This window comes from Lepisosteus platostomus, chromosome 8 (assembly GCF_059453375.1).
Source record: "Lepisosteus platostomus isolate fLepPlt1 chromosome 8, fLepPlt1.hap1, whole genome shotgun sequence".
In the NCBI taxonomy this organism is placed as follows: Eukaryota; Metazoa; Chordata; class Actinopteri; order Semionotiformes; family Lepisosteidae; genus Lepisosteus; species Lepisosteus platostomus.
The window spans coordinates 47,259,534-47,284,703 of record NC_142618.1 but is presented as its reverse complement, the minus strand read 5'-3'; the positions used below and the strand labels follow the sequence as shown (position 1 = coordinate 47,284,703).

General features: G+C 35.9%; 1 protein-coding gene across 1 annotated transcript; it reads left to right on the top strand.

The window, feature by feature from the left end:
- Positions 1–4,579: 4,579 nt before the first annotated feature.
- On the top strand, positions 4,580–24,894 carry dipk1c (divergent protein kinase domain 1C). Its single transcript, XM_088643745.1, has 4 exons — positions 4,580–5,076; positions 14,413–15,108; positions 21,107–21,271; positions 23,666–24,894. The coding sequence occupies exons 1-4, from the start codon at positions 4,891–4,893 to the stop codon at positions 23,876–23,878; spliced, it is 1,260 nt and encodes a 419-aa protein (XP_088499871.1). The 5' UTR covers positions 4,580–4,890; the 3' UTR covers positions 23,879–24,894.
- Positions 24,895–25,170: the final 276 nt, after the last annotated feature.

Below are 25,170 nucleotides of genomic sequence, written 5' to 3'. Positions count from 1 at the left end.
GTAAAATGATAAATCACCCTTCTTTATGCGGCGACTTTATCTACAGGACCAGTTCCTTTATTTTACTTGAAACAGGAATTTCAACAGAAGTGACAACACATTCCTGCCACAAGATGGGAATGTAGGCCCACCTTTTTGTAGGTTCGTCGATTATAGTAGTTGGAAATAGCTGCCACTAATGGTCATAAAGTAAAAGGCTACATATCATATTTTTATGTTTTTTTATTTTACTAAGCAAGTTAAAAATTACCAAAGTATGAAGAATAAGACCTCTTAGACTCAATACATTTTTATATCTGTTTCTAATTCTCGGTCAGTAAAGAACTTCAGAATTCAAGAGGTCAAAAATAATCATTTGGTTGCTTAAAGCATGCCATTAAGCCTTTTCTGAACAGATCTCAGAGAGTCAACTGCTACTGCAAATCTCCACAGAGTTTTTGTCAGGCCCCCATGACTCTATGTGCAAAAAATAAAGTTGTTTATGGAGACATCTTTTGGACTGCCTTTGCAATTATACCTTTGAAGACTTTGAATAAATTCATCAGTACCTCAGAAGAGTGCATAGATCATTGCAGTCCAGGTGTCCTGATGAGTGTCTTGAAGAGCTATCAATTAAGTATCTCAATCGTTACAGGGTTCTTTTAAAATAATTTTTAATAATTATTTTTAAAATATCTTTGAAGGAAAGACAACGTATATTCTTCAATATCAGAAAGACTACAAGATAGAATGATATGCCGTAAAAGCCTGATATATACTGGATGATGATTTTTTTTCATGTTCTACACCACATCAGTAAACAGTATAAGACCTTGAATGGACAAGTTATAGATAACGAAAAGACTATAACAGATTTCAAAATAAACATCAGGTGAATAATACACAAATGTGTACTGAGTAAGAAACTGATAATAAACCTCAGAATTAACAGGGGCTCCACTCAGAGCAGGAGAGAAGTGTTACAAGGTCTAGCTGCTCTTAAAGAAAGTATATTTCCTGGGTCTGACTGTAATTTCCCAAACACCCTTAAATAAAATATACCATATGTAAGCCCTTAATTAAATCCTTAATAATGATTAAATTGCTGTTTCAAAACAGGTACATTCAAATTAAAGCACCAAAAGAAAATTGCATCTCAAAATCTGATATGATCTAATCTAGTATAATTCATCTGAGATAAGGACACAAAGTGAACCGGACAGTAAACACCTCTCCTGTATTTCTATAAAAGTTAGAAGTGCATTTAAGTTATTAAAGTTATGTATTTTATTTAAAGTAAGAATTGCTGTTGAAAAAAATAATTACATGTTTAGAAAAATCTTTTTTTAATTAACTTGTTAAAGTTTTATTTTGTTATCTAGTGGAATTGGTCTAAATTATCTAAATGGAAACATTTAGATTTCCAGAAGGCTACTGTTAAAATTACACCCATGGTTAATTAACAAAGATAAATCTGTGGGAAATTATGTCATACATGAATACAGGTTTAGGATGGGTTAATTTCTAGGAAACAGAATACTGACAATGGGAAAGATTGGGCAGAAGGTACTGTATGTAATGAGTATTCACTCTTAAGTCCCAATTTGTGACATTTCGTGCTACACAAACCTAAATTAAGTCCAGTGATCTTCCTGATTAAGATTAATAATCTAAAATACTGTAATCACTAAGTAAGGGAAACAAACACAACATATATGCTGTTTGGGACTGGGTATACATCAGGCAAATTTAATTTAATTTTGATAAGGGCAAAGTGCTACATTCCAGTTGCAAAAACACATGCATTCTAAATAACAAATAAAAAACTTTGGCTGCTTCTTGTTATTGCAAAGAAGAATTTGCCAATCATTGGACTGTTCCCCCACTAATGGGGAATGTGTGCTGGGTTTAGACCATAATGATATGCAATAGTGTTACCCTGTTAAGGGCAGCTGAATCACACCATATTCAAGCCTGACCTCACCAGTTAAGGTAAGAGAGGTCTCATCAGTACTGGAATGGGAGATGTTCAAAGAAATCCAGGCTGCTACTGTTAATTGGTATTAATGGACCAGCTGGTGACACTGTTCTGTAGGAGGTGTTGTATTGTGGATGAGGTATTACAATAGTTCCTGACTATTGAGTCATTAATAGCACTATTTGTAAGACTAGGGGTATCCGTTTCTATGTCTAAATTCATCTCTGAGTTTTCACAATTTGATCTACCCCAAGTTCCCCCTTAATTTAACCAGCAAAACAACTTCTCACTTCCTGGTCTGTGTAGTGGTGATACTGGCACATAGTGACTGCTTCATCATCCAGGTGAGAGCGCTTGTGGATAGAATGGAAACGTTCCAATATGGTTTTTAATGATTCATATGCAGGTATTGTGATGTGTTTATGTTGATTCATCATTGTCCTGCATTATATACAGTAGGTACCTTGATGATGTGGGGTTAAGGATACACTGTTTAAGTCATGCAATGCATGAGTAAAAATGTATTTAGAATGTTATGTGCAGTTTTTATCAAACAGTGTTATCAGCAAAAGTAAACTGCTGTCCAGGAAACAGTTAAAGGATCAATCAAATTAATTGATGCCATACACAGATTCAAAGAAAATAACCTCCTTGGATTAAGGAGATTAGAAAGGGATTTGACTTTTCATTTTGACTCCATTCAGCTTTCCGATAAGCATGGCTTTTATTGCACAATAAAATTTGAATCCCTCTAGAATGATTAGATGTGAAACAAAGAAATAGTTCAAATTCAAGATTAGTGTTGCTACAGGAAGTTATCATATATTTCTTACTGGGAGCTCAAGTCTTCCACTGGTACACACTCTTTCAGGAGCCTAAGAAATTGGTCAACATGTAATTGACTCCAAATGTATTAGTGAGGTAAAATGAATAATTGTGATACTTGTACTAATTTGCTGGACCCTGAAAGATAATATAGGACTGAAGCTGTTAAAAGAACAAGATATACATACACCAATATGCAAAACTCCACAATCTTAAGAAATCGCCTATTATAAAGGGTCTTCTGTTATAAACACTTAGGAAGTTAAAATCCAGTTCTTTCCTCTGACGATTCAAGCCTGTTTTGAATATCAGGCCCATTGCAAAAAATGACACCATAAAGTAGTTTCCCACCCTTCGGCTTTTTTTGGTTTTAATCATTGTTTTTGATGAGTCTAGTATACAAGTGAAGTACTGTGGCAGGATTTGTATCCCAAACATTCCACAAGCCCTCTTTCTGTCCTCTTTTTATCCTCCGAGTCTGGGCAAACCCATTACAGTGCCGGAAACAGATTTATGGATAGACTTTTTGGTGGCCATTCAAGAACATTTAGCTTGCTATCTTCGACCCTGTTTTCTAAATGGCCTTTCAGTTGCTTTAGAAGTTTAGAGGTATGTTTTACATTGACATCTTCTTGTATGTATGTATGTTAAATTCATACAGCTTGAAGTGCCCAAACGTTTCCACCTGGACATATTAACATATTATATTTCAGTGCCTTAGAACTCGTAGTCACCGGTTGTTACAGAGGTACAGAACGAGCAGCCATCTGAGCTCACATCCAGAAAAGAAGCACACTCCTGAGGGTGAAGTAAAGAGGTTAACACCCCAGGCAAGGTGCCTCCCACAGAGATTCAGCTCATCTGGCCTGTTTCATTTTGATGTCATTTCATAGCTTGTGAATGGAAGCTTCCAGATTTTCAGTACATAAATCCATGTGACACCCCCAGATAAAACATCTGTAAACACCACATGCACAGGGAAAAGGTTTAACAAGAAAAACTAAAACCAGCAGGAGATTTCTTTTCCAAGCTTTTATAAGAGGTTTTGCTGCACCTCTGCCTGCAAGATGAAGGCTTTTTCTGAAAAGCACTTTCTGATACCTCTTTACACTAAAAAGCTTATAAGACTTAAGAGTTTGTCTGACATCATAATCTAAAATGTTCCTACACTACTGCTTTTTTATTTTTCAAGAACTGATACAGTTGAAGGTGCATTTGAAAATCATAGTTAATGGAGATATTATTTTATTACTTAAATGTCAGTACTGAACAAAAACACTGTATTTTCTATAGCAAAAAAATCAGAAGAACTCACTGCCTTGAAAAGAAAACGTATTCCTTCTGGCGGTCCATGAGATTGATAATACTCAGACAAACTAAGTTTAATTCTATACAGTATATCAAGAATTATGAGTGCCATACCTCCTTCTAATCTCTAGATTTAAGTTATTTTGATGATTAAAAGCTCAAATATACTAGATACTTTGAATTCAAATACATGTGTGGGATAGTTTGCAATGTTTTGTGTGAAATTTATTTTATAATTTATTAAAGTGATTATAGTGTCAGGGAGGGAGCGTGGAAATAATTTAAATGAGGGAAGAAAATAATGTGTCCTTTGTGCTTTTATGCTTTTCTTATGCCCCCTCCCCTCAACCAAGTGACACAAAGCAAAGTCTGTGAACTTGCAAAAATAAAAAAAACTGCATGACTGTGTGAGGTGCTACTTAGAGACAAAGGGGCTGGTCAACAGAGGAGGCAGCTTTCAAAAGGAGGCGGAACTAAGCGACTCCAGTATGAAAAAGGAGCTTTCAGTGTTCTGACTTAGAGCTCAGTACTTGTGAAAGCAAGCGCAGAGCACTGTAGCAGGAGAACTTCATTCAGAAGGAAAGTGCATGTCGAATCCTTCAAGGCGCACAGCATGCAAAGCCGACACGGAGAGAAAGAAACTGAGTGCGTTTCGGCTATTTCCAGAGCAAAGCAGGCACAGCAGCTCCTCATTGCTGAATGGCAGCTCTCCAAAATGACTGAGTTTGTTTCAGAAAGACATGCATTGTGCTGCTCTTGAATGGGTTGTCCATGCCAAGTGGATGTTCTGACTGCAGGCAATGCTAGTCTGGAGAAGTTGTGTTCTCAGGTGGCTGGGGGTGAGGATATTCAGGAAAACCACCTTCTTGTTCATCCTCTTCTGGTTCGCCTTTTGGATTTTTGTCAATGGTTTAGTGTTCATGCACAGGACCATCTTCTCTGACTTCTGCACTGATGAGAAAAGTAAAAGGATACTGGAGAGAGTGGTAGGAGTTTTACTTTTTTTCTGCAAACCAATAACCAGTTCGTGGAAAGTGCTTTACTATGAGAGGGCAGTTAAAGGCAATAGTCCTCAGTATTTCCAGTTAAAATAATATAGTCATGACACATGTGATTACAAGTTTTAGAATAGTCTTACAATTACTGATTATGGAGACTTCCTTTGAATGAAATTACAGGTATGATGCTTAAACAAACAAAATGGCGTAATTTTGCTTTGTGATAAATATGCTTTACACCATAGATTGTCATATCATCCAGTAACAATTCGTGTGAAAAAGTGCTTCTTGTAGAACAGGTCAATATCCAGTTTCTTCCACTGTTTCTCTTCCATCTGTGGTAAATATTGTGCTGAAATCTGTAATCTAATCTATTGTATATGAGCACAGATCATCTACTACCATGGTCACATTAAGAACAGGTTGTGTAATTCATCTTGTTTTTGTCTCTTATAATAAATGTACACAGTGTATGTTAAACATACTGTAGTAGTTTCATGCAACTGCTGTACCTGAATTCTATGATGAACAATGTGGACCATGTAGCAACACAACATTATGGAATCATGTCTCATTAGGATTTCTTGTGGACAGAAACGTACAGCAACAATGAAATTTGTTGACTACATTTAGGGTCACATCGAAAGAAGTGTGACTCTTTGCTACCCTTTATGCAGGACAAAAGAAATTATATTTATAGTACAAAAGTTCAGAGAACAAATTGAATCTAAAAGTAAAAATTGCACCAGAAATTGCAGTTACAGCAAACAGTAAAAAAGTTAAGAAAATAATCATTTTTACTAAAACATTTTTCTCAAAAATCAGGTGTATTGTGTAGATTACAGTTAGAATACATCAAAAACGATAGAGGTTTTGCAAAGAATTCACATTTAAGAAAAGATGCAATGAAACTCCTTAATGAAAATGAAGAATGATACTTAATGGTAGCCTATCAAAGAAAAAGATGGGAGAGCAGCCAGGACTTTGTAATGAATTGAATGACAGCATCTTTTAGGAATGTATTGATAGAACAGTCAGAGAAATAGTCAGGTCATTCAGAAGCAGGGAGTCAACATGGGAATACCCCAGGGATCAATTACTAAGGTCAAAGAAAAAGGCAAACATATGATCAACAGAGCAGAACTACAGTATGTAAGACAATTAAAACTAATGTTAAGAGACTGTGTTGTACAGTACAAGTATACAGTAATATATGGAAACCGTCTTTTTCAAAATGGGGCTTTTGAAAGTTAGATCTCATTGCTTTTTTAGTTTTTATAACTTATAATATTGTTTATAAGGCTTATGTAACATTTTAAATTTGTCAGATGTGATAGTTTCCCTGGATAGATGATTCTGAATACAATAGTATCATATAATGTACAGCACAGTGGTGCAGTGGTTAGCATTGGTATCTCAAAGCACTGGGGCCCTGGATTTAAGTCAGGACCTGGGGTGCTGTATGTATGGAGTTTGTATGTTATCCCTATGTTTCCTCCAGGTGCTTCTGTTTCCTCTCATAGTCCAAAGACATATTAGTGGCTTCTGATAAAAATTGGCCCTGTTATCAGTGTGTGTGCATGCTTGCGTCTGTGTGTTCCCTGAGATGGACTGGTGTCCCATCCAGGGTGTATTCTGCCTTGAGCCCCTTGCTTGCCAGGAAAGACTCCGGCTAACCCCCATCCCTGTACTGAATAAAGTGGATAGAAAATGGATGGATTGATAGTATAACATGGCAATCAATGAAGTAACTCAACAGATATTCTGTGTGTCCAATATTTATACAAATAGGTACAGCTGCAACAATTTGTTTAGACAAGTGATGTGCTGATTGTCAAAAAATGTCAAATATCATCACCACACAAATCCTCCTGTATGTCATCAGTCACAAACAAATTTGGATTCTGCAGTAACATAATCTCACCACATCTCATCCAAGTTTTGCAGCTGCTTAGAAGATTTAGGGAAAAGAAATAAGCCAAACTCTTACGGCATATTTAGCAAAAGTATTTATTGCCCAAAATACTATTTTGCCAAAATTTTATTGAAGAGTTTATTGAAATACTTAGTAATTGTTTTTCTATTTTCCAATAAAACATGTCTTGACAATTGCATATGGGAGTTTCCTCTCTAATACTGTATATAAACATGCATTATGATTTCAATACAAAAACAAAGTGTCCAAGATACCCAGTGTCATAGACAGAAGCTTCTAAATAAAAAAGCAAATGGGCACAAGTAGCTGTTTCTCTCAGTTCAGGTTCTGAGGCCTTGTAAGCAAAAGGCTTATGTTGCTGCCTGATGTTGGCCTGAATTCCTGAATTCCTGAACGCAGTGACAAGGAATAGAATTATTCAGGATCCTCTTTTAGAAACCTTCATAGTGCTGCATGTGTTTTTGTAATCTAAACAGAAAGCAGAAAAATGTGAATACTTTGGCTTACTTTAAAATTGATATTTTCTTTAAAATTCAATTTTTCCAAGCACTATGTAGGTTCAGACAGATGGGTGTTTTATTTCAGTTCCACCATGACTCCTGGCATACATACTGTATAAGAAATTCTGTTCAGAAGCATGTTAGAAAAAAGCGAACATCGAAGCAACAGTACATTTACCAAAAATATATTTTTTAATTTAAATTTAAATTTAAATATATTTTTAAATTTTAAATACCAGATCAGTCTTAACAATAACATGGATAATTTATGTCAACCCAAGGTACCAAAAGATGTGAAAGCTGAGAGATAATGTACTCAGAAACAAAATCGAAGACAACAGTTTTCTTTTTAAAAGTAGCAATGAAAATGAATACCATCTTCAGGTGTTTTATACTACAAGCAGAAATACAACTGATGTTTTTTTTGTTAAAAAAAGTAAAATAACTAGCCACCCCAAATAATTAATAGTGAACAAAAAATCTTTATATTAAATTACTATCACACCTTTTAAAAACAGGGACACTGAAATATATACCCTGAAATGTGGTCAATTTAATGGCAATGGCTATTTAACTTGGAATTTAATTAAATGAATTGTATTATGCTGTTGGCAAATGAAGTTGGCTGCAATTGCTCCTCTGATAGATGAACAAATGAAAATTCAGACTCCCAAATACCTAAACTGGTAAAGAACATAATCCAACTCAAGGCTGAATACTATATCTTTGACACTAGCTGACTGTGACTGGTGGTCCCCTAAGAAAGGTGCAGAATCAGTAAAGCATTCACCAGGGTAAGGGGTTGACATTACTCCACCAACTTTAGGATTCATACAACTTCCTAGCCACCTGTAGACTTGCAGTGATCTAGCAATATGCCTCCGCGTGTTGCTCTCCGAACAGTAGTGCTCTGTGAAACTTCTAGCTTGTGAAAAGATAGGTGGAATAGGTGGGCTGGTCTTCATGCCCTTAATCATTATCCCTGTACGGGACAGGAGGTGTTGCTGGAAGCAGAGACATAAACAAAACAACTGGTGATACCAGATTTAGTGGGTAAGAGAACAACATGCACAGAAGCATTTCATGGGAAAATAACATGGAGAAGGATTCACATTTAATCGATCAATCTTTTCCTTCTATAGAGCTTTTCAATTAAGAGTATTCTGAAGACACTTAACATAAATTTTACACAGTACATATAAAAAAGACTGTAAACAGAAAAAATGCACAAACAAATGTATAAACGTGCAATTAAAAAAATAGATTAAGAGTTGAAAGAGTTGGAATTTCAAAGCAACAGAGGCTTCATATGTAATATTGTCAAAATTTTATTTTTTTTGTTAAATCCCTGATAATGTAACATATTTGATAGCAAAGTGCTGAAAATTACTTTTTATTTTTTTCTTTGAAATGCATCCTTTTGAGTTTTCAATTATTACACAATTAACTGAAAAAATACTATTTACTGTTATTTGTATTGTCCAAATCACATTTTCGTTTCCTAACTGATTTTTAATCAACATTTAACAATCATTTGTTTATTTGTCTTTAAGTTAAATGCCAGCTAATTTTGTTCTACAAGAAAACTAAATCCCTGTTTATTTTGTCTATAGTAACGTAAGAGTAATATTTTAACCTAGGCATTTTATTTTATGTACAATGTGTTTATTGTTTTTTCAGGAAAAACAAATATATGACATAGTACCATATACAATAATGAACAAAAATCATGGCACGAAAGACTTGGTACCTAAACTGTATAAATCCAGCAATAATTTAAAACCAAGAAGAAAGGAGACTAACGTTTGGAGTTAATTTAAAGATAAAATCAATAACCGAGTCTGGAGGGAAAGTGGAGAAATGGACTGGTCAAATTTCACCTTTTAAGTATTTGTGTTTTTTATGGGTGAGATACCTAGGAACAGTTCTGCAGGTTTATGTAACACATATTTACAGTATAGAAAATGAAAAATATCAGCCAAGGTATAGTACCTTCTTCAGAATACTGTACTGTGTTAAAATGGAAAAGCATATTATCATATGCATATTGCCAGGTTCTTAACTGATTGAGGTTGGGCTGGGTGATCAGTTGTAATCAGACAGGAAAGCTAAGTTTGTACTGTACAGTATCTAAAACACTATTAACTTTTTAATTTCAAGGTGAAAGGTGGGATATACTGTTATGTGTGAAGAATTAAATAATGCTGTTTCTTATATTTTAAGCATTCAATCTTGGAATGCAGTAAAATGTTAGTTTTGGAAATACAGTCTGGTGTCCTGCCCAGGAAGAGAGAAGTTATGTGCTCTCTGATCCAGCTTGTACCGTATGCTTTGAGGAAAGTACTGATTGATTACCGTGACCCTCAAGAGAGGTGGCTTGGCGGCTTGGAGGTGACAGATGAATCGACAAATTAGCCGTAATATATATTATAGTATTACCTGGCACTCAAGAAAACAAGATATACCATTAAAATAATTTTGCCCTAATCAATCCAGTAATCTTATTTCTTGAAGAATCCCAGAAAAACGCAGGATCATTTTCACATTTTCAGTTGTCATTTCATGTACTTGTAGCAACAAGTCAGTACTTTTGGACCCCAGAGTTAACTTTGTGAAGAATTTCAATTCAATGTCCCTTATAGTTTCTGCTATTGAAAATAATGAGTTCCTTTAACCTGCCTGCATACAACATTTCTTTGAGACATTTGACTTTGCTGGTTTTTGAAATCTTTCATGCATAACTCTCATCTCAGGAGTCTAAATAATATCTTACCAGTGCAAGGCATGTCATTTTAACATGAATTGATTAAATTTCTACACGATCCACTTTCTAATCTAAGAACTCTATTGGTCATTTTAATTTGTCCCCACATTGTCTAGCTAATGACAAAGAAAGATCAAAACGGATACTTAAATGTGTTTCAAGGTGCTTCAGTAATTACAGTCCCTCCAATTTGAACTAGTATACCTTAAAACTGATTTTCCACATCTTTGCCCTGTCCTAAATATTGCCATTCAGAATGAAACATGAATATTTCAATGTTTCAGTTTTTTTAAACAAGGCACTGCTGTTGGAGAGAATCATTGTAGATGTGATGCATTGAATGGTACTGGTTGTATTATAAACAGCTACTGTATGTTCTTCTTGGAATAAAGGCAAGAACACTGTAAAGTTCCCAGATTCCCAGAATTTCCAGATTATTAATGTTTTTCTAGGAAAAATGTCTAAGGTGCATTCTCTGAAATGGGCTTTTTTATTTCAACACTCTTCAACATATCTGGCATTGCTGAGGAAATTCAATACAGCCATTTTTTACTTTGTTGAATTCTTCACATACCACTACAGACCAGCACTGAAAGAGTCGTTCTGTAATAATCAAAAAGGACTCTAATAAAGAATCACAAGAAAACACTTGATCCCCGTAAGCAAGATTTAAAAAAAGAGAAAGTTTGACCATATGCATCATTAAATTCTAAATTAAGAGTGTTGGAATGATTCAGCACACTAGAAAATAATTTTTTATAGGATGTTCCTTGTTCATAATCAGCTATGTTCCAGTGTGAGTCAGGATTCATGCTAAAAATTCTATAAATCTATTTAAAAAATCTATATATAAATTCTATAAATAAAAAGTTAAGAGGTCTGGGAGTTTGATGTTTGGAAGAAAAGTATTATTTTCAAGATTGCACAAAGGCAAGGCTTGAATTCTGTTGTAAACAAGTAAAAGAAAATTACTTTTGTAAAATTCATCTCATTTATCTCTTATTTTGAGAGAATTTAATTACAATGCAAATTTCCAAAAGCAAAAGTAAAGGTTTATTCCTTGCTGAAATAAGAAGAAAAGAAACACAACATTTCAGCTGTGGATTGACATACGTTCCGGTGCCTTATCAGCATTAATGACCTTTGGTTTCATTCATTTGACCAGTCTTTCAATTTTCATGTGAATCAACACTGAAGGCAGCTGCTTTAAAACACACCAGGAAATCCAAAACAAGTGTAACAAATCCCAAACTGGCAGAGGAACTACTTTTAAACAGATGAGATGCTATTTCATGTCACCACAGTAATATTTAATAGCACGAGACAAAAAGAGGGAACAAATTCCTCTTATTCTTTGATTTTTTTCTCCAGTATATTCATTACTTGATTGCAAAAGAACATTTAATCAGGCCAACAAGACACTTTTGGAGCTACAAGTGGTAAGAATGTATTACGTGTTTTGACTGAACCTACTGTACAATGTCTATGCCCTGATACAAATTTGTAACCAGAAATTCCTTCATTAACATCAAGGCTTCTACTCTTTACCCCGTGGACTCCTTAACGTGTGAACGTGTGAATCAATCTATAACTTTGAGTGGTCGCAATCAATGCAAACGTCAAATGTGTATGAATTTGTATTATGAATACACTATCCCCTGCAGTGTATCAAGACAAGAAAGTTCAGATCAAAACAGCCATAATAAATCAGAATCAATTATATTGATCAAAGCCTTGCACAATTACAATGAGCTGCCAATATACAGAAATCATGTAACTGCAGCAAATGGCCACGAACAAAATGAAACTCAATCACATCTGTATGTAATAGTTTGGCTTTGTGCATCACTCTTATAAACTGTATAGAGTTGCAGTTCTCTGCAAGACCTACCATGTACCTTTCTTGGATTTCTTTATATATTAAATAAATATTTTAGCCTGACAGGGCTAAACCAGTTTAATCATATTATTCAATTGACATCTTCTGAATCAAAAGTACAACATGAACAAGAGTACACAATTGTAAATTACAGAGGCGTGCACTTAAAACTGAGGAATGGAGAGACTTTGTCAGCTGGAAAAGCCGGAGAGCAGTAGTGGTGGGTGGCTTTGCTATTCAGACAACAGCCATAGTCAGGATTCTGGTTATCACACCTGATCCTTTTGAGCCCCACGTGAAAAATTTGATTAAGTCTAGATTTTTTCGCCTTTGAAATATCCCATGCATTAAGCAATTTCGATCAATGTCCGATGCTGAGCACCTGATTCATGCATTTATAACATCAAGGCTTGATTTTTTCAACTCTTTGCCCTATGAGTGCCTTAACACTCTTCCAGGTAAGTCGGAATATGTCCAAAACGCAACAACTGGACTTCTAACTCGTACCAGACCATGGCAGCATATCAGTCCTACATTTAAGTCTCTACAGTGGTAGCCTATTAAGTCAAATATTCAATATAAGATCTTGTTACTGAGTTTCAGTAATCTGGCTCCATCATATACAGTAGCATATTTCAGAAACCCCTCATGTTTACATGAAGCCTCCCTCCATTCAGTTGAGGTTGGTCCTTTGCTCAGTGAACCTGGGACTAAATCTCAGATGTTTGGTGACCATGCTTTTCTGTTTTCTGCTCTGTTCTTATGGAATGCACTTTCTCCAACTCTTTGAGAGAAAAATTATTTGCCTCTTTTCAAGTCTCAACTTTAAACTCAGCTTTTTTAACTAGGGCCTATGTCTGACTGCCTCACAGTTTATCATGCGTGTTCTCATTTTTAAATGTTTTATTGTATTTTTTTCTCTTTTTCTTCTTTATCACCATGTACAGCATCCTTGGAAATTTGCTTTAGAATTGAAAAGTATATTTTATTACTTTACTTTCTTTGTCATTATTACTTTCTTTCTCAGCAAGGTTGTGGGAGTCTGTAACAAGCTACTTTACTTCTTGAGGAGGCTCAGGTCCTTCAATGTGTGTAGTAAGATGCTACACATGTTTTATCAGTCGGTGGTAGCGAGTGCCATTTTCTACGCAGTGGTGTGCTGGGGCTCTGGGATTAGAGCAGTAGATTCCAAAAGGCTGAACAAGCTCATCAGGAGAGCGAGCTCTGTCATTGGGTCTGACCTGGACCCCTTGGAGGTAGTGGCTGAGAGGAGAATGATGTCCAAACTGGAGGCCATCATGGACAACTTCTCCCATCCCCTCTATGACAGGCTTGCAGGAATGAAGAGCACGTTCAGCAATAGACTGATTCACCCACGGTGCGACAGGGAGCACTACAGGAGGTCATTCTTGCCGTCTGCCATAAGACTGTACAACGCATCCACCTTGCGTCTTGGCAGAGGCAACAGCGACAGTGACCTGTTTCTGGACTAAACGCATATACACATATACTGCTACATCTGTTCTCTTTCTTTTTCTTTTTTTTCTTTTTCCCGTTTACAACCACTTTTGTGCAATATATGCCAGGGACCTGTGCAATACATTTATATTTATATTTATATCTATGGTTACATCTATATTTATATTCATACGTGTGATACGATTTTCTGTGTACTGTTCTGTTCTAGTTTCCTCTTGTGTGTCCGGACTGTGAGTAACTCTTGTATTGTATTGTATGTATTGTACTATTAGTATATAATTCGTTACACTGTGGCTGTGTTGTGTGTGTTAAGCTGCTGTTGCACTGCAATTTCCCTCACGGGATCAATAAAGTATCTATCTATCTATCTATCTATCTATCTATCTATCTATCTATCTATCTATCTATCTATCTGTCTACCCACCCCTTTTAGTTCAACAAATATCTGATGAGATACTTGAACCAATTTACTATTAACTACAAAACAGTCTAGATGGTCTGAATTACATCCTCTTATTTGTAATCTTCCTTATGTTCGGATGGTCAAAGGGAATGTTGAATCTTCTGCTGATTCCCCTATTTGTGCTCATTTTAATTCAAAAGAGACCTATACAGCAGACCAAAGTATTGCAGAATTTAGGTCATTGAGAATTGTCCTATCACAATTATGTTCAAATCGCATTTGCCCAAACAATTTTGACTGAAAGCGGTCACAACTGTATTTGGTGTCAACGTTCATCATTGTCGCCTTTTGTTTTTATTTTAGTGTGATCAATACAAGGAGGGAATTCTCACTGGGGACCTGTGTGAAGATCTGTGTGTGAGCCAGAAAGTGGAGTACAAGAGGTGTCTTTATTATGAAAACGGTAAAAAGGTTATTGAGGCAGACTGGCGTGGGCTTCCCATCATCCTCAAATCCAAGCTGGAAAACTTCTCTGCCTATGAGACCTTTGGCCTACTGGATTATCAGGAAATGCACGAAATCTCCACAATGGATATTGTGTTTTACACTGCGATGGAGATTAAAAGTTCTTTAGGCCTTGAACTGAAAAATACCACTGTGCCCAAGCTGTGGACCAAACATCTCGAAGAAAGAGTAGAACCCTATTCCAAGGCTGAGCTCGCCTCTATGTGGTCACTGCTCCAGCAGGAAGAGTACACGTTTTTCAAAATCTTACAGGACCTGAGCAAACATGTGGTCAAAGTCCTTGGCTCCTGTGGACACTTCTACGCTGTGGAGCACCTCATAGCTGGGCACACGTGGAACCAGAATCTCTTCTGTCTTGAAGAACTGCTTGACCCATCAAGGGTGACACAAAAGAGGAGAGCTTTAAGAGAGGCCATCCATAAAATTGCACTCAGTTTCTTAGACATGGTCTCCCACTTCGAAAACGATTTCTCTTACAAGCTTCACCTCTGTGACGTAAAGCCAGAAAATTTTGCTATTAGAAAAGACCTTACGGTAAGTGTGATCAGAGGAGCTGCACCACTCTGTTTAACCCTTCAAACCCTTGTGAAAGGAATACAGTAATATGGAACCTTCTTGTTTCGCAATTCTTAAGTTCTGTTAATTTTATAAGCGTACAATAATCTTCTAAGCTTCTTATTCCAGCATTTAAAGTTCTCTTTTTGTCCTGACAAAAATAACTCCAAAAAATATAGCAGCCCGCTTATTATCTTGGCCACCAAAAAAAACTAAACTTTTCCCAGCTTTCAAAACCAGTTTGTTTATAATTTAAGTCATTAAAGGTAAAGCTTGCAGGTATCACAATCTTGTTAGAGTTTGTCTGTATGTTTGTCTGCCTTCTCAGTTCTCACAAGCTTAACTGACTACTCACATTTCTAGTAAACAAACCATATAAATAACATTATTATTTAATCATATTTATTTGTAATATATTTGAGTGTGCATAAATGAGCATCTCTATTATGGAAAGGTGGTACAAGATGGTTTGTAGTCATTTTCCCTCCACCAGTGCACACCTCTTTCCCTTTCTTTGCACACCTGGCATGTGTGGAGTGTCATGAAACCAAAGCCTCTTTCCTTTGTCTGTAGTCATTACCTTTAAATTGAACATGATTTAAATTATTTATCATTATTAAAAATATTACATTATTAATTACTTTTATCAAGGGTGCAACATTATGGGAGGCACAACAAATTTCTCTTACACTCAAATTTCTTTGACAAAACATAGTTATTATTGGAGCTGCCATAAGTTTTTTATAGAAAAAAGTATATAATTAAAATTCTCAAAACTGACACACCAGGATAAGGTAAACCTAGTTCCCTGTTTTTCAGCTTTTCTATTTTTGTTTCATTTCACTCTCAGGCTTTCAATGGCCTCCCAGTTACATTGATCCTGTGATGTCCTTGCCTGGAGCTGAAAACATTAGGAGTTGCAACTTCTCTAAAACAATTAATTTGCTATTCAGCTAAACTCTTCATTGTTTGATCTGCATATGGAAAGAGAGAGAATGAATTTAAATTAAATTGTCAAGAAGTACAAAAAATATAAACTGTTTACTACTATTTGTATATTGCTATTTATATTTTGCAGTTACAAGAGCACAGATGGCATTTACAAATTCGGATGAGATCTGTTCTAAATGTATAATATCTTGATGATTTTCACTCTGCTATCACTTCATTTTGGTTACTCACTAGGTTTTACAGTACCATTTAGTTGGCAGTACATATTAAAAATATTATCACCTGTAGCAATATGATACAATTAAACCACCCTAACTAGCATTAACTATTGAAATTAATATATTCAAAACTGTTTCTCTTGTCTGCTTTTGTTCTGTTTTCTTTTTAAAGCTCTTTAATTTTACTTGATTCTAATTTATTAAATTAGAATTCTAATAATTATTATTTTATTATTTTATCTAATCTAATTATTTTACTTCTGTATACACCAGTTTACCAAATTCATGTGTCCATTGAATACTTGAAACTGCATCTACAGTACAAGTCAAATCAGATCCATCTAACACATCATTTAATTAAAGTTACTGTAATTTAACTTGATATTCAATGCCATTTTTGGAACCTTGGATCAGATTTAAAAAGTCAAAAAGACATTGTAGTGCAGGCAGTTGCAGTATGTGATTCGATAATAGACATCCGGAGCCATTCAAAGACACTTCACCTGTGAACAATGTGAGCTCCTTGAGCAGATTGAGACCAAAATGGGCTCCCCTGGGCTTGTGATCTGGATTGCTGATCTGCTCAACAATACACATTTAACAGTATTGGAAAGACTACTAAGAATGCTCTTTTCACAAGACAGTCTACAAGTCACTGTAAGAGGAGGAGGGAGACTTCAACCATAGAGGAAGAGGTAGCCACAGGCCATAATTGCATGGAAGGGTATGCACCTCCTAACAGAAGCCGTACAGTATGTCCAGAAGTTTCTGTATTCAACCTTGTCCGGGATTTACTGGAGTCAAGTCTGAGATCTCTGATAACTGGGAGAAAAATGAGACAATTGAGAGGCCCAGGGACATGTGGAAACCTAATTCCACTGGTAAAAGGCAGGGAGTGATTGTAGGGGTCCAGAGAGATGTGAAGGCCAGACAGTGCCCATGTTCAAATGAGTCTTGTTTGATCTTTTGCCTGCATTCAGTCCTGGTTTTAAACTTCCCTGAGAGAGTGCACAGGCTTCTGGCGAGAGCTGGGGTGAACTCAGCCACAATGGTCCATTTTTGGAATGAATTGTGTCCTGGAAATATACCTATCATGGAAGCCACAAGAGATAGTTCTTACCTGAGCAAGGTCTTTATTTCAATATTGCAGTATTGGGAGCCCTGCTGTCACTCTGCAGAGTGCGTCAGAGATTCAACTTGTTACAGGCAGTAAAGGCTTTTTATAAAGATATTGTAATGCAGGGGAAAGTACAGCACTTTGTCCTTTCTAATACTTCTCCTTTCCTTAGGACACAACAGATTACATCATAGAAACAAAAGAAGAAGTGCCAATATATATTTTGCAAAGCTTAGCAGTTACCCTCGGCTAATTTAGTAATCTAGACAGTATGTAGTGGGTTTACAAACTGTCTTCTAAAAATCTGCACGTAGCACAGCAGTTACATCCTTGTTATATATTTTCCTAAAGCTCTTTACATTTTAAGAATCAATTTACTTATTAGATTTCCATTTCAATTGCTTAGGAAAAGGTAAAATTACAAGTCTGCAAATACAAAGCTTTAGATTGTAAACCTCAGAGCAGAATTCTCAAGAACCAAGAGCAATCCCACATGGCTGAAAGATTGCTAGAGAGAAGACAGCTTTCATTTTATTGTACCTATTGAAGATACGTCTTGACCAAATGGGACCTGTACAAGTGGAATGCAGTGCAATGGAAGGAGAGTGATTTATTGGAGTAGCGTCTGCATAGAGTACTTGAGGAGCTTTAAAATTATGGGGCTGAAGAGGACGAATCTTAGGACAGGCCAAATCTGTTGGGATCAAGAAAACCAACACTACAACACTGAGAATGCTTAAAACAAATAACCTATCAATTAAGTAATGTCTTACATTTTTATGCCTTAGGCTTAGAAGTGCAAGGAATAAAATGCAATAATTCAAGGTTGTGACACTGTGATAACTAAAACAAATTTGAGAATGATACATTTAAAAGTAATTGATATTCTGTAGAAAGATGGGCTAGACAGAATGGCTGGTGGGGAAGAGTACTGTACTGTATCACAAAATAACTCTGAAGTTAGGGAATAGAAGCAGAAGGGTACTATAGTTTGAAATCTTTATGGAATACACTGAAAAACAGATCTTAAAAAGTTTCACAACATTTGTACGGCCCACCTATTTCAGTCTCAGGTGCAAAACAGCATACTTTGTAATGAGATCAGGAAGGTAAGTAGCAATGTGATATTAATGGCAAATTTCAGAAGCTGAAATTGATATAAATGAAAAGAACAATGTTTGTTTTGTTTCTTAATGTTTGTTTTGAGTTTTAGCAGAGAATGCTCTTTTTACTATCTGTATACTCTCATTGTTTACTGGCCAGTGTTGAATGAGTCAGGTGGGGCATTAAGTAGGTATGTCATATTATATAGTGGTATAACTAGTATATACCGAGCACATTGCAATATTCATTAGCATAACTCATAATGACTGTATGCTCCTAAAAGATAACCATTACCCTGAAATTTGGTATGGATATCTATCATAAACACTCCAATGGGATTGCTTGTCCAAGGCTCACTTGACTAGCTACCAGTCTGGGCTTCTTTCATGAGCTGAACTGAAAATGACAGAGTGAATTACGTGGTCATCACTTTACCACCAGGGTTTTATTCTGGATTTAAGAAAGAAAGATGAATGAAATACAGAATGAAACAAACTCTGGGTTTGTAATTTAATTTTGATCCCCATCATTTTGTCCTTTGGTAAAGAAGCTAGACACAAGAAGAACTTATTTTGGTACATTCAATAAACGTTGTAAACAATCAGAATACTGTTTTAATCAACACAATACTACTTTGAGGTTTCAGTTTTTGTATTTGTGCCACACACCATACTTTCATGTGCTCATAAAAGCTCTCTGTGCCTAAGCCATATTGTTTATTTCTGTACAACTAGGCTTATTCAGAAAAACAAAAATCCTCCAGGGTATGGGCTGTCTGGAATGTCTTTGCTGCAATACTTTTTCCAAGTAAGCTGGATACATTGTGCGCTGATTCCATCTGCCCAATAACTCTGAAGCATATTAATATCCACTCAAATATTACACAGCCTAAGGCCCTTCAATTAATTGAAAAGGACAATGTGAATTGCAATTATTTAAAAGCTTATGAGAGGTGTGGTCTACGAAGTTATACAAGGAAAGCATTAAATCAAATTTAAGGCATTTGGAGTTCTTTACTGTATATATTCTTTAAAACAGAATCATCATGAATGTGTACCTAATTTGAACACTAACACTAATCTTTTTAAAACTTTAAGTATGTTCCTTCATAATTGACTGTTTTGGTGAACTATTATATCTTTGATATATTCACTTTAAATTACTAATTGTAATTTTACAGCAGCCACCTTACAATAATGTTCATCTAGGAATGATATACATGGCAGAAAATACTAGAAATAAACAGGGATTGTTTTTTTTCTTTTCTGCGTCATAACCACTGCACACAATTACAGCTGAGTGAACCGACAAACAGGTGTTAGATTGCTGTTGCATTTACCTTTCATTTTCAAAATCCATCCATAATCATTTCAGGCAGCATGATGTTGCAGTGAGCCTGACCTTAACCTGTCAGACAGGTCACAAGAGAAGATTCTCCAATGCCAGTCCACATGCACAAGCCTTCACACACATACACACAGAGGATAGTCTAGAGATGCCAATTAGCCAAGAATTTCTTTGTACTGTCAGAGGAAACCAAAGTACCCAAAAAAGACTCTGTTTAAATCCCGCAAATCAAAAATCCCGCAAATGAGAGGAGGCCAGCTGGTCCTTTGTGCTCAGTTGGTTTTTATTTTTCTGTAGTCACAAAGTCAGTGACTGGAAACAACGCCTGAAGTAAGAATTCCCCTAGAACCCCTAACTAAGAAGGGGATAATCAAATCTAAAATGGCATGTTTTGGGGGAGGTGGGAGGAAACAAGAGGACATGGGAAACAACCATGAGAATACAAGCAGACACCACACTGGGTCAGGTGTCCCAGTATGGAATTAAATCCAGAACTCTGGACCTGTGAGGTACGAATGCCAACCACTGTGCCACTGGCATGATGTTCAGATCAGAGGTCATTATAGAACTGTGTGAACCCATTATCATTCAAACTATCCACACTGTCAATCTAAAATAAATATCTTCTCAATGAAGTCACCTAAACCAGTGAGAATGTCTTCTACTGTATGAGTACTGGTATTAGTTCTGACACCAGACAAACAAAGAGTCCTTAACATGCTCAAAAGCATATGGAGATTCAAAAATGTTTGTGATTCATTTAGCATCCAGAAATACTTCCGTGACACTTCTGACATAAAAATACGAAATAATGTGAACAGTTCTATTGTTCTCAATGCTTGGAGACATTTACAATAACAAATGCTATGAATCTGCTGCTAGACCATATAGACCATAGCCACAAAGAATAGATCAGTTTAATGTGCTTAATATTATTAATATAAATATTTTTACAATTTCTACAGTAATATATGTTATTCTGTAATAGACATGGTTATCTAATCAAACATTAGTCACATGCAAAAAGCTGTCCTGAATTCCTGAGAAATGACATAATTCATAGAAGAAGATAAATTCCATACTGATAACCATGAAAAGTCAGTTTCAACATTGGCAAGAAAGAATCTTTTTCAACTGAAGACAAAATAGATATATTAATTGCTTTAATAGTTTATGTGCCGTCTGCTTTAATCGGTCTTTCTTCATTTGATAATAGTCAGTGTTTGTTTGTGTCTTGCAGGTTGTTGCAATTGATGTGGACATGGCATTCTTTGAGCCCAAAATGCAGGACATACTTGAACAGAACTGCACAAATGATGAAGACTGCAATTTCTTTGACTGCTTCTCAAAGTGTGACATGAAGAAAAATAAGTGTGGTTCAAAACGCACCAATAGCAATCTGCAGGTAAGGAGCTATTTTGGCAGAAAAGATATAAAGCAAACTGTAGAATTATACTGTAGGTGGCCACAAAAAATAAAATCACAGTTTATATCTGGGTTTGTTGTGCTGTTTTTTGTATCTTTGCAGTTTTTCTTGGTCATGAAGTTTTTAAAAGCTGAATTTTAAAAATAAATCCATCTGTATTTCAAGTAGAATAGCCATAAAACACGTGTCTATTTCTCAAGTGTCATATGAATATTGCTGTTCTATTCTACTATTACTATTTATCTACTATTACTATTCCACTTGAAATAGTAAAAACACACGAATTCACTGTTTGAGTCTTAGCTGGTGTTAACTACCCTTTAGTTCTCTATCTTCCTTAAAAAATATCATTTGAGAATTCTGAGTGTCTCAACAAGTCAAGAGGCTTGCCCGAACATACTGTACACATGTAGGTTTGGGCCCTCAACTCAGTGATAAAGGGTTCAAACGCTTGAGCATGGATCATGTCACTAGCAGACTGTGGCCAGAGTTCTTCAAGTGTCATTGTGGTGCTCAATTGGCCACCAAGGATAGGGTGGGATTATTTGACAGGGCTCTCTTGCTTGTTCTCTCTAGCATCCTCTGCCTTCTCGAGAGTACTTAAAGTTATGGTGTTGAAATAAAGCACATCACCTCCAAACAGCTCTTCAACCTCCGGTATAGGGCTGTGTTTTCCATGATATTGGAAAAGTGAAATGGCTCAAAGTTGGGTGGGCCAAAGGAGTTTGCCTACACTTTCTCCTTCTCCTAATTATGGGATCATAAATATATATATATATTATATATTAAAAATATATATCTACATTAGTTATTCCTGAGTGGTTTAATTAATAAGAGCACTTCCTTGGAGTCAAATGTCGAGTCTGAGGCTATTATTCATTAGGTATAGTCATTAGCCAACCAAGACAGTACATAATTGTGTCAGAAAAGCACCAAATGGGTTGGGTAGACTTGGGCAGACTTGTCCAACAGGGACACATATGACTAGGGGTGTCAGCCTGCAGTATTGTAAGTGAAAGAAACCCTAATTATTACTTACTACATTGTTACTGTAGGTGTTTCAGAACATCAAATGACTATATTTGTGATGGTTCATGGTAGTAAACTGAGTTGATAATCAACTGGTGATTACAAATGGGGAGAGTATAAAACAGACATTATGCATATCTGATTGGTTTCTGCTTAGTTTCACATTTAGACTTCTGGGGTTACATTCATAGTTCTACAGATGCCATACTGAGCAAGACACTTTCAACATTAAAGGTTTTAACTTTTTGTGTTAAATATTCAATTGTTCAGATAATTCTTGTAGTTAGGTGTTGTAATGACTTTGTAAACCATGCAAGAAATTGTATGTATTAAAGGAAAACAAAACAGATCTGAATATATTTAATAATGGTATCTGTATTAACAATAACATATGAGCCAGAGGCTTTTATCAATAAAGTACTTTTATCACTGTAAAATGCGAAGCTAATTTGAGTATATGTTCTCTGTATTTATTTGTCACTTTTTCGCCTGATTATTGTCAACTTTGTCCCTTTTGTTTGTCTTCTTTGTTATGCATTCCAGTGTAGGAAATGCATCTGCTGGAACTGGGTCAAAATGAGAAATTGTCTTGTTTTGCTTGACACAGCTTTGTGCAGCTGTTAGATATAGGTCTGTTAGGAAACTAGTTGTGAACTCATTGCACAGCTGTAGGACAAAACCAGGATGTGTATTAAGGGGGTGGGATTTCTGCCTTTTGGCTAACAGTTCTACCTTCTCGGGGAATTCTGATTTAGGGGCATGTAATCATAATCTTGTTGTTCCCAATAAAAATAATAATAATCATCATCATCATCATCTTAAAAATTATCTATTATTTATAATGTGCCTTTCTAAATTAAAAGACACTCTGCATAGTGATAAAGTAAATGACAAAAAAGTACAATAGAAAGTAAGCAAGAGCATACAGGTTTATACAGATAGAATGCAGGGCAAAAAGACATAGGCCCTGGTAAAAACCAGAGTTTTGAGTGTTGATTTGAGAATTTGTCTCCCATAGAATCTGAGGAAGGGCATTCTATAGCAATGGAGCAGCGACAGAAAAGGCATGGTCTTGAAATGTCTGGGATTTAGTCTTGGGTACAGTGAGCAAAGGACCAGCCTCAAATAAACAGAACCTACTGGAGGGATTGTTAACATTGAGGAGCTTAGAGATGTCTGATGGAGCCAGATTATTTAGAGCCTTGAAAGTCAGTAACACGATCTTTACATTGAAGAGGTGACTTCATACGTAACCTTTGTGGCCAAGATCCCACATGATGTAGCTTTCATCAAGCCACGTACAAGTCTCTGAACTGACAGGTACTTTATGCTGTGTTTCTGCAGGTGATCTGTGACAAAATCTTCAGGCATTGGTTCTCCCCCAGCCTCGTATCCCCCAAAGCCAACCAGCCTTTGCAGGTTCAGCTGCAACAGGCCGTGCAGAGGTGTGCAGAGCCAGCAGTGGAAGACCCAGCCGAAAGGAAAGCTCTTCAGCAGCACCTGCTTTCCCAGTTGTACCAGTTGCTGCAGGACAGCAAGGGACAGTTAAATGAATGATCAAGATGAAAACACCCTATGCGTAAAACCATAAATGTTTTCCAGATGTGTACTGCACAGTTTTTCAGCATTACATTTTTTTTAGTGACATCCATCACGGAAAATGATAGATTCCTCTTTTAAACGCTTTGTAACAGTATTTTTTATACTGATTAAGAAAATGATGTCGAAGCTTCGACATAATTGTTTTTTGTAAAATGCCACTGGGAAGGATGTGAAAAATGTGCTTTATTACAATAATTGTGTTAAGAAAAAGCAAGCACTGGTTAGGAAGTGGACTAGTATTTGAAAAGCAGTTTGGATACGAGCATTTAAATCACTAGATCCAGGTATTATCAGGGAGAGCTGATGAGTTTTCAAAGAAATTTCAGCTAGGTGTGTATAGAAATGTGTTTTTGTTTTTCTTTTGTAAGACGTTTTATGCAGTCATGAAGAAATTCCTTATTCACATTTCAGTTCAAATTGGTAGCATAGTTAAGATTTCCATGGTACTTTGGAATTGTATTTTTGCAGCTTCACCACAGTTTTGCTGTCCAATTACTTTCTTTGAACATTACTTTGGAATACTATGGAACATATAGTTATCCTCAAGTAAGGCAGGTAAGGTGGTGTATTTTACAGTACTTTTCACTGTGCAATTAATGTTTGTTGGCTCCTTTTTGTTATTGTTACTGTTTGTATAATAGCAAAATTTAAGAAGCATTTTAGTGAAATTTTAGGAACACAGATTGTTTTCATTACTGTTAAAAAACATAAACCCACAAACTATCAGTGATTTTTTTTTTTAAATCATGGCTTTTATTTACTTTGGAACAGAAACAAAAACAGTGATGCAAGACACTGTGAAACACATAGCACCTTTATTTACATTTTTATGTGATTTGTCTGATTTGTCTGCATAAAGTGCTTGTAATAAAAGTTTTCTTTGGCCCAATATATACAGGGCTTTACGATGCACTCAATAACTTCTGAAGTGTTTCTACATTTTATAAGAAATAAAATTGTATTGGACAATATCTTCCTGGGGTACATTTTTATCTATTTATCACTGAAAGTCTGACACAGGCATTGTCTTACTCTTGACTAATGTGGTGTTTTTTTGGCAGAAAGAGAAAGTGCTGAGAGAGCTGTTATTGTTAACATAACATAACATATATAACAACTATTTTTACTGGAGAAACCCCACAAGTTACTGAATGGGTTACTACTGTATTTCTCATGGCAACCACTTATCTTGATCTCACCTATAAATTATAACTGCCCAAATGAAAATGCAGTTACATCCTCTTCAG

Coding starts and splice junctions, on each gene's coding strand:
- dipk1c (XM_088643745.1), top strand. CDS start 4,891: ATGCTAGTCTGGAGAAGTTGTGTTCTCAGGTGGCTGGGGGTGAGGATA. Junction 15,109..21,106: donor CTATTAGAAAAGACCTTACG/GTAAGTGTGATC, acceptor TGTGTCTTGCAG/GTTGTTGCAATTGATGTGGA. Junction 21,272..23,665: donor GCACCAATAGCAATCTGCAG/GTAAGGAGCTAT, acceptor GTGTTTCTGCAG/GTGATCTGTGACAAAATCTT.